General features: G+C 31.9%; 1 protein-coding gene across 1 annotated transcript in view; it reads right to left on the bottom strand.

Annotated features, from left to right (window-relative positions):
* Positions 1–18,884, bottom strand: part of LOC108912795 (rap guanine nucleotide exchange factor 4) — a 101,381-nt gene that overhangs the window by 10,965 nt on the left and 71,532 nt on the right. The window contains exons 7-12 of the mRNA XM_018718179.2: positions 9,617–9,761; positions 9,376–9,558; positions 9,132–9,326; positions 7,380–7,613; positions 5,390–5,514; positions 2,278–2,528 (exon numbers count right to left, since the gene is read on the bottom strand). Coding sequence (XP_018573695.1) covers positions 2,278–2,528; positions 5,390–5,514; positions 7,380–7,613; positions 9,132–9,326; positions 9,376–9,558; positions 9,617–9,761 — 1,133 coding nt within the window. The remainder of the gene's footprint in view (positions 1–2,277; positions 2,529–5,389; positions 5,515–7,379; positions 7,614–9,131; positions 9,327–9,375; positions 9,559–9,616; positions 9,762–18,884) is intronic.

Here is an 18,884-nt window from a genome sequence, read left to right as displayed (position 1 = left end):
GAATGGATAAAATGGTTAAAGCCTGCGGTAATCATTTCTTCGATTGTCTTCATATGATTGTGAGCTAAACTCCTTTGAACTAATCTGGGTCAATGTAAAATTTCATGTAGAAGACATAACTTTTAAATTAAGAGGTGTAAAAGTACTTCTGCAGAAGGCAACTAATCGAATAACTGTGGAAACATGGACAAGTGCATTATGCACGTAAAAAAGAATAACAACCAACGTTCAATACAAGAGTTGAAGTTACAATAGAACCACTTATCATATCATATACCATTTTTGCGTCGCTATACTGTTGCAACACTACGTAAGTAAATAGACTTTTTGTAGGTGCCACTTGTCCAATAAGCGCCGGTTACGTCCTAAAATAAAAAGGAAGAAATATTTTTTTAACTGTTGTAGGTGTCTTGAATCTTATACACAAGTAAAATATTGATTCTACCATGTACACTTCTGATAGATGACTATATCATTTGAGATAGGTAAAGTGTTTTATTAAATTTTAAGATTCACTTCCAGAAAGTTCGTATGCAGTTAATTTGGTTGGAACTTATATTATGGTCACAACTAAACGCATTACAATACGCAGTAGTACATTTAGCTACCACAAGTAAACATGTTTTGATAAGTGAAATCGTTCTTTTTGTTGGATATTTGGATAAACCAAAATGAGTGTAAATTTATAAGCATAATTTAGTTTTTACCAAAATCGATATATCTATTTCATGTTGATCTATGTTTAACAAATTTTTGAATCCTCCAAACTGATAACCCATGGGATCGCATTCCTAAACGTCTTACTCATCGCACAGATTTACGTGTTGAGAATAAGTTACTGTACCTACTGCCTATTATTTTTTTTTACAAATAATAACCTGAGCTTAAACATTATTTTCATATTTTCATCCATGCCACATAAATATCGGGTGTCCCAAAATTCACGCAAGATTTGAATTTTTCGCCATTTGCGCGGTAAAGTGTTGCCAGCGTGACAACTGATAGTTGAGGGTTATTAAAAATGGAGCGCTACATGAAAGAACAACGCGTTTTCATTGTTGAACAATATTTTAAAAATAATGAAGGTTTGGTAGCGACAGTTCGCAATTTTCGTACAAATATAGTCGGAATAGCGTTTTAGCTTCGTCAACTGTGAAGATTAATTAAAAAATGCAGGTAAATTGGATCAATTAGTGATGTTAAACACTATGGCCGTGCTTTAACAAGTCGTTCAACACAAACCATTGACGCAGTTCGTGAGAGTGTTGCTGAGAGTCACAGTGGACAAGAATTTGACATTTCGAGAAGCTCTATGCAACGTATTCTCACAAAAGATTTGCATCTTCATGCTTACAAATTGCAACTGGCTCAAGAACTGAAACCTACAGACCACGCAGAGCGAAGAGAGTTCGTTGAATGGATCATGGAACGATAATAAGTGGATGCTGATTTTTCGAACATCTTTAGCGATGAGGCTCATTTTCATCTTGATGCCATCATTAATCGACAAAATCCTCGCATTGAGGGTTCAGAAAATCCACGAGTGATTGTTGAAAAACAAATGCATCCACAACGTGTCACTATTTGGTGCGGATTTTGGACTTGATACATCATCGGATCAGTCGTCTTCGGAAATGCAGCTGGCCAGGAAGATATCCAGTTTTTTGTGACTAAATTACAACACATGAATATAGACGACATGCGGTTCAACAAGACGGTGCCATATAGCCCACAAAACAATTAAATTACTGCATGAGTCATTTCCTGGTCGTGGCATTTCCCGTTTTGGTGATTAGAATTGGCCTCCCAGATAAAGCGATTTAACGCCGTTGGACTTTTTTCCTTCCTATTTTTTGAAGTCTAACGTTTATGATAACAAGCCAGCGAACATCCACGCCTTGAAGTCCCATTGATGCAAAACAGTAATGGAAAGTTTCGACAAAAGAGTGTATATCTGCCAGCAAAGCCGTGGAGGCCATTTATCCGATATGCTACTCCACACATAACCCTATACTGTATACTTTATGAATCAATAAAAAATTTATTTTACAATTTTTACTCATCTATACATAATATTTTCTATCGAAATTAATTGCGTGAATTTTGGTACACCCTTTATAATATAAAAATGTACGTTGTTTAGCAGTTTTCTTTGACGTTTCTACATATATAAAATATAAATTACTTTCAATATTACTTCTACCTCTGGCATTACCTTTAAATTTGTTTTTAAATCGAATATACGAATTTAGTAAAAGGCAGAATTCTCATACAAACCAATGCATCTAGATGGTCCTTTGGCGAAACAAATATTCTTCCATTAAGCGAAAGCGCTGTCGGTATGCTAATATCGTTGTCTTTGAACGTCACTCGTTCGCCGTTCGACTTTACTTCCACCAAAAGCAATTCGTCGTTGGTCCTCATCTTTAATTTATCTGCTGCTACAAGTTTTATCGTTTCTGCTGGTGTGTCGACAGGAAGTCTGAGAGTGCAATAAGTGTGATCAGCGCAGTACACACGAAAAATTACTGGAATTGAAAAAAAAATTACTAATCAGTACATGTAACAATTTTGTGCATACTAATTATTCCTAATGTCTGATTATCGTAAATACTAAAAACTGAACTAGTCAGGAAAATTAAATAATAAAAAAATCATAAATTTTTGGGTGATCTTCAAACTTGGCGAAAAATGATCGTAGAGCAATAAAAACTAGTAAATCGAAGCCTGAAGTGTCTAGTTTCTTGATTTGAAAATCAAAAGTTTTTATTGTTGACCACCTCTAAGAAATCATAAAAAAAATCCAGTGAAAAAAAATCTAAATTTTTTATTCTCTTTCAAAAGGTTTGCGATCTTCAATAATTTTGTTTTGATTTGTTTTGACTATCCCACCTGTTAGATCTTTTAGTTTGATCCATGCTCTATAATTTAAGCTATTCAAGTCCTCTTCATGATAATTTTTCGATGAGTTATCGTCGTTCAAATCAAAAATGATCTTTTTGTCTTTGAATTAATTACTTGGGATCGTATATGATCGTACAGAAACTCTTAAGCAAAGTTTTGAAAACTTTAAAATATCCTCTATAATACGTTCTTGTTGTTTTTTTGATAAAAATGTTTTTCTATACTTAACAGGAACTTTATTCAAAAAAGGTAAATTGCGTGTTTGAAGATTTTCGCTAAACTTGAGATAACTGTACAAATAATGAATAGACTAAGGATATTTTCGTTTTTTTAAACCTCAAAGTATTCCAAAAAACCCTCGAGAGTTCAAGCCTCTGCGATTTTTCTTTCATTGTGATCTGAATGAATGAAATTGAATGAAAGGATAAATTTTGCATCTTTTATTAATTTTTTTTAATGAAAATGTTTTGTTGTAAAAATCCATATTTTTTTATCAAAAAATGTAAAATATCAAAAAAAAATGAAAAAATTAAAGAAAATTAAATTAAAATATAAAAAGAAACTTTTTTTTTTTTACAGTATTCACAATCGTAACCTTTTTACTGCTGCTTTCACCTTATTTTCAAAAATCACTAAAAATTAATTGCATAAAATTGTATACGCCCCAATCAGTCTCTATTATTTTCTTCTACAAATCTCGAATACTGAGTTCTCTATCACAAAAATCGTTTCCATGAACTTTAATTATAAAAAAAAAACATATTTTTTCAAACTAACCCAAAAATCTTCTGTATTCTGTGAAAAAGACATTGTTTTCATTTTCTCGTTCTTTAACATTCATGAAAAAAATATGGATCTTTGCAAAAAACATTTTCAATTTAGATAAATGATTAGAAGATGTAAAATTTATCCTTTATTAGATTTTTAACTAAAGTTACAATTTTAGTCATTCGGATCAGAAAGAAAGAAAAAACGCAGGGGTTTGAACTCTCGACGCATTCTTTCGGATACTTTTAGGTAAAAAAAAACGAAAATATTCTTTAGACTTCATTATTTATAGTTATATCAAGTTTATCCTTATCCTTAAATATCCAATTTTTTTACCTTTTTTTGAATCAAATTCCTTGCTATAGATTGCGATAGATCAGCGACAAATCATCGTACAAGGCTCTTGAACAGATCAAGTTTAATATGATTGATTAATCGAACTAAAAGGGATAACAAGTTGATTTGCCATTTAAATAATTATTGAAGCCCGTGGACCTTTTGAAAGAGAAGCTGACTTTCTTATGTTTTCTTAAAGGTGCTTTTTTATTGCTCTAAGATCATTTGTCGTCAAGTTACAGCTTTTCGAAAATCACCTAAACATATAGAATTCCTTTCTTATCCCTTAATTTTGGTGACTAGTGTCTATAGTGGGTGTAATAATCAAAAGTAGGTAACCACCTAGAATAATTTTGAAAATATTACATGTTCTTTGTTAATTATACTGAAAAATCTCCGAAACATTTTAGGTAAATACATTTTACTGATATATTGATGCGTCTAGTCTCCTCCATCTATCCTTAACAATTACTTTCTTGGAAAACCTAAATGGCAACGGTGTTCAGAGGCTAAAACATATTTCGGTTGCCTACCAGCTGTACTTTTTTTTGCAAATTTTAATAAATCGATTTTTTACTTTAGAGTTAGGAAGAGGGAACTGGAAAAATTAAAGTAACCACAACCGCGCTTCATACGTAACTGTAGTCTGTTTTTAAAACGTGTACGTACTTTTCCGAAAAGAACACATCTGGAGTCAACGACTGACATGCGCGAACTCTGACCCTAATCCTTAAAGAGCTGCAGGTTTAGTCGCTAAAACCTTTACCGAGTGACCATTTCGGGAAATCAATGTTGTCTTATAGCCGTAGAATCAGAACGGACAAAGGATATTGAGCTTTTGTTTTTCTTGAGGCTGCTATATTGATTTTTTGCATTTTTATTTAGCTTATTTTTATTTGTCATTTGTATGCGATAAATCGTTTGCTCTTTTGTTTTTTCCGAAATATCGAATTGTTCACTTTTATAAACTTTTCTTTGGAAAGAAAATATCAAATTATTACTCTAAGGACTGGTACTGTGAGTCTCGGTTTAGGTTGATTAATCAGGCGATTAGACTGTGATTATATCTTATAAAATAAATCAGTATATGTACAGTCTAATCGCCTGATTAGTACGTGTTTTTGTGTAAGAGTTTGTCATTGTCATTGTCATTTGGTAACAGTCGGTGTTAGTTTTACAATTCATCTACTCCCGGAATTTTTATGTCTTCGCTATTTATTATTACTACTATACTATAATATAAGTAAAAGTAATAAAATCTCTTAACTTTTTCTACTTGGCAACTTCCTCTCATATGTCATGTAATATTCTGTTTATTTATATGTATTCGGCTATATGGTCGTGTGAAAACCTCTGGGGAAATCGATTTGAGTGTACTTACTGTCGTCTTGAGGCATAATAATGGTTCGGTTCGTATCATTCCCAGTACTAAATAGACTTATCGGCTGCCCTAAAGGCGGAAGTTTCCATTTCTGACCCTCATGGGCCTTCCTATCCTCGGTGTACCTAAAACATAAAGTTATAAAAATATTGTACATATTGAGCGTCATAAAAAACAGTGAATGTGCCGCGTATGTTTATTATATAGTTTTGTCATGGAAAAATGTTAACGAATAATTTTAATACGTCAAAGTTAGGTATTAAAAAATTCTTTGAAAATAAAGAAATAAACCAAATGTACCCAAATGTTAACTTAAAAAGTTACAATTCTTCAAAGAATTCAAAGATGAAGGTGAAACAGGGAGATAAGAAAATGTGTCCGTATTAAAATTATATCTGATGTATTTCAAAGAATTACTACTTTAAAAGTTATTCGATATCTGCTTGGAACATTCCGTACATATTCTGACAACGTCGTATACAAGGTAGCCGAAGAGTTATTCGAGATACTTCGTATATGAATTCTATGACTAATTTTAAGAAAAAATGATTCTATTCATTTTTCCAGAATTCCCAACGGTTCTTGAATTCTCGGGCTTTGAAATTTCCAGAACGTATGGGTAAATAACTTGGCTGAGAAAAAAAATGATTGATTATCAGTTTGTTAATTATCATCATTGACAGTTGGATCTTTTTTATTTTTGCGTCATATGTGTTAAAGTCATGATTTTAATTTATTCAAATGAAGATTACCCGGACATGATTTTCATGTGTGGATATTGCAACGGTGGTACCACACCGCCACAGTTCACAGAATATCAACGACAATATCCAAACTACCGTCTTCCAGACAAGCAAACGTTCAATAGAACCTTCACAACTCTTTGATTAACAGGTGTGTTCCCTAAAACGACTTGTGAAAGAGAAGTTATGTGTGGAAACAATGCTTGTTGAAAATGACCTGGTAAAAGAGTTCGTCTTTGTGAATGGTGGAGCAATCACCTGGATACTCTCTTAAGAACCCTTTTCTGTGACGAAGTTACATTTACAGGAGATGTATTCAACAATTTCCACAACGATCATGTATGGGCGATCTAAAACTCTCAAGCTATTCGAGAAACCCATTTTTAGAGAAGATTCTCCGTAATGGATCGGAAGATGTTCTTTTTCATTATAGTGCTCCATCCCATTATGGAAGAGGTGTCACTAATTTCCTCAATGAAAAGTATCCAAATCGATGGTCGTGGTGGTCCCATCGCTTGGCCACCGCGATCTCCGGATTTCAACTCGTTGGACTTTTTCATGTGGGGACATGTGAAGACACTTACCTATTCAATGGGAAAGCCTAATTGCAGGGATTAACTCATTGAGAAGATTCATACAGCGTTTGATGAGGTGAAAAACAATATGGAGAACTACAACTGGGAACGAGAGCTTCGACAGAGGATTGAGTTATGCATTATACAAGGCGGTGGACATATTGAGCAGCTTTAATAATTACACTGTCATTATGCTTTTTTAGAATTAAAGCACATTTTTCTAAGCCCTCTAGTCCCAACAATGTAATTTACTCTTTAGCAACTACCCATACGACTTGGCAACTTCAAACCCCTATATTTCAAGAACTGTTGGGAATTCGGAAAAAGAGAATACAATCTTATACCCGAGGTATGTCCAACAATAAAACTGTGTTTTTTTTCTAATTAAATAATAAATTATGTTGATGCATATACAAAACTTTTCATAATTTCTTTACACAATTAAATGCAAACCAGTATGGAAAAATCATATGGAAATATCTCTTTATTTTTAGATATCCTTCATATTATATTATATGATAAAATCTTCGATATTAAGATAACAAATACTATATGCCAAAGTTCTAATTTTAAAATAAATCGAAACGACAGAATTTTTAATTTGTTACTCTAATGGCGAATAATTTATGAACTATCTTTGACTATCTCTCTATTTAAGTGAACTAAATTTACCTCCTCAGTTGCGACATTACGTGATGCATGAGAGATGCTTCTTCTTGTAGCGCGTTGAACTGTACTATATCAGATTCCAATTCATTCGCAAGATCTTCCAGGAATTCGACTGCCAGTTCATCTTCAAACACAGGCTGCCTGATGGTCGTCACCCATCTGTAGACGAACTGGATCACACGCCGTTTGCACGCCAACACGAACTCCCTATCTTGGTTCGTAAAATCTATCCTATAAGTGGATTTAGTTAAGGAATACATAAATTGTTATTGGATTTAATAAAAAAAAAAAACAATTTCCTATTCCATAACTTTATATACCTTGCATTTCTAGGTTGAAATTGGGGAAAAAATGTTTGTTACTATAATATCCTCGTTAAAATATGATAAACATGCACATTGAAAACGTCAATATCAACAAAAACGGGAAAATGTGTATGCTGCAAAATACGAATATATGGAGTGTGCAATAGTTTTGCCATATAAAAATTTCATGTTACTTTGTCAACTTTTATATTTAACATTTCTGTAACAGCTTCCTACAATAAATCAATTAAAAGAAGTTATACATTGTATTTTCAGTTGCATATGGTATTAGGCAAATTTGGGTCCCAATTATTGTAAATTTTCTTATACCGGTTTTCCCTCTCTCTATAGATGATGTTATTGCGCCTTCAGGCTTTTAATATTGATTATTTAAATTTTATCATGGATTTTACCTAGTTTAACTAAGTTAAGTATTGACGAACACAAAAATTTTTTTAGGTTCGTTAGTTTTTCATGCGGGAATTGACAAGTTAGTGTCATAACCCTGAAAATTTAATTTTGGAATTAAAAATATTTTACATCTCAATTTACCATTTCAAGATCTGGTCGATGAGGATTTGATCTCTTGGAAACATATTCGATTAATAAAATTAACTAAGTGCACTTCATTAAAACTGTGATTTTTTTCGAATCATGGAATTAACTAGGAAGTCATTCACAGGAATTATTACAAGCGCAATTATTGGAAATATCCTCCATATAATTACTATATTTCAGACTGTCAGTAGTTCAACAAAATCCGTCTTTCCGTAGATTTGGACGAATTTCCTTTGATATATGTATCTACACCCTATGAATAGGGTGTTAATTAAGAACATTGACAATATTAAAGAACTGATTCTTAAGTAAGGCTAATAATAATAATGATTTATCAAATGAAAGAATCCACTGAATTCAGATATAAATACTGGCGAATGTACCCGGAGTTCCTTTCACTAAAAACCCTAAAAATTCGGTGCCACAGCATATTTTGAAAAAATTGTAGAACTACTTCTAATACAAGAACAATAAAACAAAAATGTATTTCATTTTATTCGATTTACTACTTGATTTTAATTTTTTTTTATTTTCGATTTACTACTTTCTTTTAACTTTTATTGACGTTACCTAGCACTTATTAGACCTAACATAATATTGGAACTATTCGTTTCGCAAATAAAGTTCGTCGTTTTTTCCCCTAAATATATGATTCTAATTATAATGTAATAATTAAAAGTCCTAGAAAATATTTGGCGCAATTTTTTCTTCTTATAACACTCATACTAAAATACAAAACTTTTATGCAATTGATTTTTCAGAGTTGCCATGATTAATTAACTTGGTTATATGATGCTGATATCTTAAAATAAATTAATTCATATTTTTGTCAGATACTATGTAAATATCATCATTGCATATTTCGATAGTAATAAAGGTTATGAAAGGATATTATCTATCTAATTCTTCAACTAATTGATGAGTGGGTATAAAGACTATATGAGTCAAAAGAAAATCGTCTAAAAAGGGGTCCTGTGCTGTGGTAACAATAAAATTATCACCGCCTCCCATTGCTCCTCGACCATCGAGACGAGTTTCCAGAAGATGCTCCAACATTTTCTGTGGAGTACCTGCCATCACAGTATATCTAAAAATATTTAATTAATACTTTTTATAGAAACAAATAAGGCACTTACTTAAAATGAGACGAAAATACTTGTTTTGTATTCGTATTAATTTTTTCCAAAATTAAGACATCTTTTCCATGTTCCTTGAGTCTGACAGTGTTGGCTTCCACATCTCGGAGAATTCTATTAAAATTATCTTTATCGACTCTTAAAAAATGACAATTATTTTCCCTTAATACTATTGTTGCAGCCCTAAAAAGTGTACGCGTATATGAAGAAAAAGCTGATTCAGTTTATGGTAACATTTTACCTGGGAGCATCATTGATAAGAGCTAATTTTCCGAAGTCATCGCCTTCATGTAACGTATTAACAGTGCCCTTTCCATGAATTACAACATCAACTGACCCTCGTACTATTATATACCAAGATCTACCTTCATCTCCTTGGTGAAATACTAAAAAGAATGCTTTTGATAGATAGATAGAGATGCAGAATGTTTTTATTAAGAATGGACATTGCTCAAAGGAAGATTTTTTAAATCAATTTCAATATGCTCATGTTACATTACCGGAATATTATGTAACTTGTTCAGTAAATCTGAAATATGATGCACATTAATTTTATTGCCAAAATGCTTTTGGTAGTTAATGTTAGTCATGCATATAAAGATTTGTTATACTTGGCATTCTACCACCACTGTTTTGATTATATATTGCATATTTAGGATGGAAACAAGCTGCTTTTCTCAATTTATAGATTACGCTACATTATTGTTCGATTATGTTGATAAAAAAATTTAGATAATACGAGGTCTGTTCAGAAAATAAACATTTTGAATTGCGCGCTAATGGAGATACTTAATGATATTCGGTTGGCAGCATTGCGTTACGCATAACCTCCTCTGTAATCACATGTTCTTGGATTGTTGATATCTCATTTAGTTTTCGTGATATTGTTATTTGAGTGCAACATGTTTAATGTGATAGTGACGATTTTTGAAATGTAACATTTTCTGGAACAATAATGCAACGTAAAACTGGGGAAAACTTCACGAAAACGTTGCTTCAATTTTTTGAAACAAGCTTATGGAGATGATACTTTGGGTCGTGAGAAATGTTGCGAATAGTTTTCATGATTAAATCGTCGTCAGTCAATTGACGATGATCCTCGACCAAAAAAGCTTTCGACTTCAATTGATGACTCCTGCGTTCAGAAAGTCAAAGATCTGGTGCGTGCATATCGCCGATTGTCAGACAAATTGCAGAAGAGGTTATCATATCAATCGGGTCATGACACGAAATTTTTACCCTCTTTGCTCATCAGACCTGGCTCCTTGTGATTTTTTCTTATTTCCAAAATTAAAAGTACGCCGTTTTCAGAATATCAAATATCATCAAAACTAATTCGTCAAAGACTTTCAGGTCATTTCAAATTAAGGTGTCCAGGACTGCTTCGCGAAATGGAAACAGCACTGAGAAAAGTGTGAATAGGAGTGAGGAGTACTTTGAAGGAGACAAGGATCGATAATATACAGGGCTGGAAAATCCACATGGTCCATCTGCCTTTACATGAGAGCAACAAAGTAAAGTAAATAAATCCGTGCGATAGACAAGGATGGCTATAGTGGAGACGTTTCATAATCTGTATAGTCACCGACCGTTTCGGGTTAGAAGTGGGAGTGACTATTTAGATAATGAAACGTCTTCAAAGTAACCATCCTTGTCTATCGCACGGATATCTATGACTTACTTTATCGCTCTGACGTAACGGCCGACGTACCATGGGGACTTTCCGAATCTGTATAAAATTAATAATATTAATAAATTAATATAAAGTTCGGTTATTTTCTGAACAAAACCGCGTATTTACTCCTCCAGTATTTAAAATGGAACTGGCGCTCTCTTCCTATATGCACAAAATGAATAGGTACTATTTTTGAAATTTTCACAATAAAATCGTATGTCCTAATTTTTCCAATTTGGTTCAAAATTTTATATTCTTTATTAATGTTTCTCAGATTGAAATCTTCCATTATATCCTTCCAAAATCGACTTTTATTTTTAATACTAAGTAAAAATTATAATTATTTAAAAATTGACTGTATAATCACGTTTTAATTTTATTAAAACAAAAATGGAGACAGAATTTATTTTTAAATTATAAAGAAGATAAATAATTGATTAAAGTATATCCTTCAGACATAAAACTGATTACATTTCAAGAGCTTTCGATCGAAAATATTTACTATATTGAAGTTGAGGAAAGACAACACAAAGGACAGTCGCATTACTAAACTATTCCTATAATCTCTAGAAAGACATCTTTATTCATATACGGAATAAGACGACAAAAGAAACTGTATTGATTGAAGAGGCTTGCTTTCTACAACCATGTAGCTGTACTATTCAAGTTTTAAATTTAATCGGTTATCAAAGATACTTGGAATTTGGAAAAATCATCATAAATCGATTTGTTGCCAGCATTTATCCAAAGTCTTTCACATAATCCCTTGCAGAACATTGGAGTGCCTACTGAATAACATGTTATGGAAAGACCTTTTCAAGTTATAATGGGGGACCTACGAACAGGAAAAGACAATTATCTATACAATGGACTATCACAAGGTTCATAGTACCTTACTGGTTTCTATACAACTTAATCTATACATTATTTCGTACCTTTTAAATACGGCCTCGATAAATGTTGGCTATGTAGGTGATTTAAAGCTAGCAATTTAATATACCTCTTGAAAATAATGAGAAAACCATTTTGAGAGATGTTGTAAAGCTTGAGGATAATGCGACTAATGATATGTTATCGAGCAACTTTATTTTTGATTTATTTATTTGGGATATAAACAGGAAGAACCTATTTGCTAATGCTAAATTAAAACATAAAATGTAAAATATACAATATATGCAATTAATAACTAAATTTTCAAGAATAGGTATATAAATTTAGGGACTTAACAAGCTGCTTTAAGTTTTTGCAAATTACTTTAAATTAAACTTTTATTAAATTTACTACTTGACTTGTCTTACTTCTTTACCACTATTATTTTACTTTTCGAAAACTATTAAAAAATTACTTAACTATTCCAAATTTATGATCATAGGCATCAATTTTGTAATCTCAAATAAGGTTTTTATTATTTCTAGGCTTTTTTCACAGTCTATGCTGTTGTAACTCAATTCCTTAGAGGTGTTTCTGAATTAATAAAAGTTTATAATAAACAACAATCTACTAGAAGTCTTCTGTGTCTCATATTAATAAAGCAGCAAGATGAAGAAGTAATGGATATATTTTTGTTATTCATTTAATGTTGTAAAGTATGTTATTTGTTGCAGATGATTGATATTTGTTACCATTGCAATGGTAATAATAATATATACAGGGTGTCCGCAAATTTCACCGAGAACGTTTGACTGCATATTCATCACGATAAATAAATACGATCCACCAAAAAAAGTTAATTAAAAACTTTTTGGTTTTTGTGTTACAGGCCTTCAAAGTTGTCAAAAATACTATACTTTACCTACGACCACTACTGTAAACCGCACAGCTTGGTAAAAAAATCATACAGTTTTCCTAGCAACCGCCTAGCAATGGTCAATACAAACAGTATTGTATTGACCGTTGCTAGGCGGTTGCTAGGAAAACTGTGCGATTTTTTTACTGTACGTAATAGGAATCTTACATTGATCGCAGACGGTGTGTTTTTAAGTATTTACAGTAGTGGTCGTAGGCAAAACTAATTTAATTAATAACTTCATAAACCTTATTTATTTTAAAAGGTCTCCTCTTGAGAAAATGGAGGACCCACAGAAAGCCATTCTTGAGAAAAATTGCTTTATTTGCAGATCTGTACGTTTCGGTTTGCGTAGCAATATCACGGATTTAAAACTTTGAGTTCAGTAGGCGATGAAAACAAGATGTTGATTGCTGTGGCTATCAGGTAACGTCATTATTGTCGTGTTTCTTTGGGATTCTCATCACCCCACGCGAATATTTTTTTAAATAAAACAACCTTTTCAATGTTGCTGCCCATTTTAAAAAATACGACCACTGTAAAAGTTTTGACCGCTAAAAGGGAGAGGTAACCGGAGAAAACTATCACCCAGTATATCGATTTGACTAAAGCTTTACGAAACAATACGGCATAATAGTCCAAATAAATGTCCCAAATTTTAACGCGATCGGCAAAAAGGCATTGAAGTTATTAATTAAATTAGTTTTATTTTTGACAACTGAAGGCCTGTAACTCAAAAACTAACATTTTTCTATTTAATTTTTTTCGTAGATCGTATTTATTTATCGTCGTCAATATGCAGTCAAACGTTGTCGGTGAAATTTGCGAACACCCTGTATATTAATTACTAGTTTGTTTATAGATGTTAATATCACAAAGCGTATATATCATTTTTTGAAAATTTTAGAAATAATTTGAATAAACTTAACATCCTTGAAATAAAGTAGTAGTGAAAATCATTTACCACGTTTGCTACAATATTCTTGTAAAGTATTTGGGTATTACACTCAACTTTCTTCAATATATTCTAAAAAAACATCAAATTGCAGCTACAAAGAATAATAAATGACAAATACATCAAAATCTGTAAATTCACTCTGAGAATCGTTAAACTTGGTCTGTTTTTTGTTTGCAGAATCCTGTGCTGCAGTGTGGCTTAATAACTCATATATTCACAAAGAAAATACCTCCATAGCTGAACACCACAATGGGGCTGTATTAAAACGATTCCTTTCTGCTAGCTGCCTGCAGAATCCCACATTATAGGATTAGAAAGACTAAAATTTAAATGAACATTTAGTCACATGTACATGAAATGCTCATTTCAAGACTTATTATATGAGAAAGAAATCCAGTGTGATTGTTATATCAAAAATTACATCTAGTACAGGGTGAGCTAATTTGGACAGATTTGGCGATTTCTCAAATTTCCCAATTGCTTTTACTTTGTAAGAGATTTTTAAAGTTTTTTGTTCACAATTCCGCTATTTCCTATAACATTTAATTTTTCAATTATAACCCAAATTTATATTTTTTGGCTCATCGATTCTGTATAACTGGAAAACAAAAGATTATTTGAAGTGTGTTGCATTTCCATCCCATTTTACATCAAGTTCGCTCTACATTCCATTCCTTATAGGTAGTTGAGAGACAAACGATTACAAAGCCAGTATATGCTACAGTATTTTGATTCGTTAAGTCTGAATCTAAAGTCGAAAATCTCGGATTGGTTCGTGTTTTTACCCTAACATCAAGACACTCCTCTAGAAAGCGGTATCCGAGATTTCAAACGACTTGAGTAGTCAGTGATTGGAAAAATATTGGATTCATGATCCCATTTCACCATAGTTTCGTAGCTTCATAACCAGCGATTTGTGAGATTACAGAACTATGAAATTATGTGAGATGGCAGTCTTCTCTAACCTCATACCTCATAACCCATGATGTACGAGGATATATCACCATAAAACTATGTGGGAACATCTATGTTATACATCATACTTCCATAACCCTATAACCCAATAACTCCGTAACCCCATAACTTTGGGTGAGCAAGGATGTATAATCAGGAAACTCTGAGGAATTGAGTCTGTAGTCCTATTGTAACTCCGTAATACCTTACGGACCCGGGGCATGCAAGCTTCTGTAGACCCATGATCTGTGTCCAGTTAGTATTTTTCTCTGTATCTACACTGAAATAATATAATTATTGTACTTCTTTGACAGTCAGTGATCGTGAGCTTTTGCGACCAAAATCGTTCAATTAACACGTTACTGGGTTATGGGATACGGGGTTATAAGGTTATAGGATTATTAGTTTATGGTGCAATTAGATCATGAATTTCAATGTTTTTCTAATCGCTCAGTACTCAAGTCGGCTTGATATCTCAAAACACGAATTGATTCGGGAATATAAATTCGAATTCAACAGGATACTATAGCTTGATCTGGTAAACGGTGTAGACCACTTTTTTTGTACCACTGTGGTATATGCTTAGTTAACGGAAATGGTAATGAAAAAAATTAGAAACTTTATGAATCGTAACATTAGGAAATTTTAATTTCTATGGAGACTATTTATTATATGGTAAATCCAAAGCCATAAAAGACTCAATAGTATCGGTAAGTAATAAATTAAGCAAAATCATATAATATAAATCAATAATATATAAAGGTCGACAAGAACTTTCTTTTGGTTTTTAGACCAGATCTACAAGATTTGTATGTGCTGAAACCAAATTTGAAGAGCAAACATATTTTCGTTTTTTGTAATCGCAGGGACAAGTCCCTTCTATATTGAATATGCAATTATCTCAGAATATGGTAAATATGGAGAATATCGACTCTTCTATTCCGAATTTAACCTAGATGACTGATTTAATCTACATTTTTTAAATGCTGAATACGAATCTGATGTCCAAATTTGGCAGACGGACCTTTTTAGGGCAAAAAGGGCAAAAAAGAGCAAAAATACAATTGTATTAAAAAATTCTTCAAATTTCAGCACTTCGAAATCTATAAGAAATGATAGGTCTGATCTAAAAACCAAAAAAAAAAATTGTTGGCCTGTGTATATCAAATGAAGAAAATATATTTGAAATTAGAAAGAAATTGAAATATTCTTATTAAATTTTGAACAAATGGTACTTATATATAAGAATTTTAAACTACTATCGAAATAGATGAAATAGATCCCTGAGTTTGGAAACCGATATAAAGAAAACTTAGGGTCAAAAAAATTTGAAATTTGGACCATATATAGCCTCACTATTACTATACTGTGTGCTAATTTTTTTTTATTTATTAATGAAAATGTTGAAAAAATCACGGTTTTTTGCTTACAAAATTGATGCCTCTCACTTTAACTCGTCGTATTTTTTTGTTAATTGATAAAAAAATTCCAAATTTTTACTGACGACAATTCGAACGATTGTCTTTAGTACTGTGAAGGTCATTTGTCTCAAAAGCTCTTCTTTTTTTATTTTTAACCAAAACAGAAGGGAGTGCTATCTCCGTAGATATTATATTAAAAAAATAAAAAAACTGACACAAGTAATAAATAATTGTAAACAACAATCTGAAAAAATTGTTAAAATAATACAGTTATAGAAGCTATACTGGACTGCGTTCACGATCCAATGCAGTTTTTAAGAATATCATATTTATAACTGTATTATAACAAATTTTTTCAGATTGTTGTTTACAGTTATCTACTACCTATGTCAGTTTTCTGTCAGTATTTTTTTGGGCCTACGTTTTCTTAATATCGGTTTCCAAAATGGGGTCTATTTCATTTATTTCGATAGAAGGTAAAGGCTTAGAAATAAAATTTACAAACGAATGAGAATTAAAACTGTCGAAAAATAAAATCCATAATACATTAAATGCGTTAATTAATTTCAATTAAATTAGATTAATCCTTTTTTCTTAAGTGAAAACCGCGAATCATCTAAGAACATTTTAAAAATATTTAAGCTCATTGTCAATTAAACAAATAACTAGTCAGTCAATGGAATACTCAAGTATAAACGTGTTTTTTTATGTGGGTATAAATAAATTGTACCTAGGTGAAATAATAAAACAGAGTTCTGTTGAGTAGAGTTTCTTTAAAATATTTATTAGAAAAGCTTTGCAAATGAAGCTTTAATCCAAAAGAGACGAAACAGATACAATAAATCTGTGCGCAAGAAATGCCGCATCCAATTTCTCACATTAACTGAAACGAGGACGATTTTAAGCACGATGAAATTTAGTTAGGTAAGACCAGAAGAAAAGCAGGATGTGTGTTCAACCATGTAGAGTAATTCCGAAATAAATACCCAACTGAAAAAAATCTTCATAAAAAGAATTAGGTAGTAAATTCTTTGACGTATTCTTAATTACCTACTTCTCACATCAACCTTTATTGTGGACGCAATTTGTGACATTTTGTAAAAGTAAATAACACTTGCCTGTCCTTCCCTAACCCAGTTAAGTTGTCACAATTTGAGGGAAAGATGTCCTTTTTTAACATAATAGTAAGGTAGAAAATAATAAATGTTTTTAAATAATTTTAGAATTCAATTCTATTTTGATAGAGCGTTTTTGCTGTTTATTTTTTTTAAAAACTATTTCAATGCTATTAAAAAGTTGACCTGTATCCTATCCATGTATTTCCATATAATTGTTATTTTCCCAAATTTTAGTTTTATTTTTAAAACTATCGCAGTGACTCATAGCGTCGCTCTGTTAATCTGTCGGATAAATAAAGGTCTAATCAGAGTTTAACAATCCGTATCCAAGTAGCAATGTAAATTTTTGCTGAAAATTTGATCTTCGATTTGAGTGTCGATTTTCCACTGTACACCTGCGTGTATTCTGAAGTTGTTGTGAGCAACGTCGCCACTTCAAACTCTAAAGCAAGTTTCATAAAGTTTTTGTTGTTATTTATAATAAACATTGAGAAAATCGTACTCTGCAGGATGATCTTAGACTTACTAGTTTAATATGAGGTGCAGTGGCGTACACAGCTTTTTTGTAAGGGGGGGTTACACTTTGCAGTAAGATTTTCGCGGCACGAAACTAGAGCACAGGGAAGCAGACGAAACTAAAAAGCGACGTTGCAACGTTTAGTCCGATTCAAGTACGATATTGGAAACAACAAAATATATACGGCAATAGGAAGTTTTAATAGGTATATAATTATTGTTAAAAGTTAAATCTCATAGGGGGGGTTTGAACCCCCACAATCCCCCCCCCCCGTGTGTACGCCACTGATGAGGTGGATTAAACTGCTATTCCCATAAAATTGCCAACAAATTCAACTGACGTACAATTTACCTCGTATTTTTTGTAGGTCTTCCTTTTCATCGTCCATAATTTTTAAAATTTCTCTGCTTGTAATAAACGGAAGAGTCTAGCTATCTTGCATGAATTTTTGTAATTTTCCTAGTATCTCGCTAAATGATATAAATTTCCCAGGATGGGTGGAGCTCATATCAAAATGTTCTGCATTACATCGTGATGCCCCCGCAATATTTCGTTGACATTTACAGTAGAATAACAACATATCAATAAATTCGTTATTGTCATACGTATGTTTAATTTTGTAATAACTCTTACTAACTTAATCTAATTACGTATTTACGTTCCAACATATTTCACCTAATCACTAACAACACTGTAATTAGTTTTGAAACAGCGTCAGTTATTTTCCTATTGTAGACTCAATTAATGAAGAGCAAGTAAGGAACAGCCTTAAAAGATGTATGTAAATATGTATGTATTGTGAAATTTCTGGCATTTTTAGGTACTGAAATCTTGAAAAATAAAACGTGTAGAACAAAAGTAAGCACAAAAATAAAATCCTTGATGTTTTGTTTATTCATTGTTACCATTTAAATTTACCCAAATAAAATAATAACTAAAAAAAAGCGTTTGTAAAACATGCGTTTTCTGTTATCCTAACCCCACATTTTAAGAATTATTTTCACGTACTTATAAATAAAAGTAAACAATTTTATATGTAGAACTAAGCAAGTAAATGTTATAAGAATATTTACATGTGGA

Source organism: Anoplophora glabripennis, unplaced genomic scaffold (assembly GCF_000390285.2).
Source record: "Anoplophora glabripennis isolate ALB-LARVAE unplaced genomic scaffold, Agla_2.0 scaffold738, whole genome shotgun sequence".
Lineage (NCBI taxonomy): Eukaryota > Metazoa > Arthropoda > Insecta > Coleoptera > Cerambycidae > Anoplophora > Anoplophora glabripennis.
The sequence above is the reverse complement of the archived record's forward strand: the minus strand, read 5'-3'. Positions and strand labels throughout refer to the sequence as shown.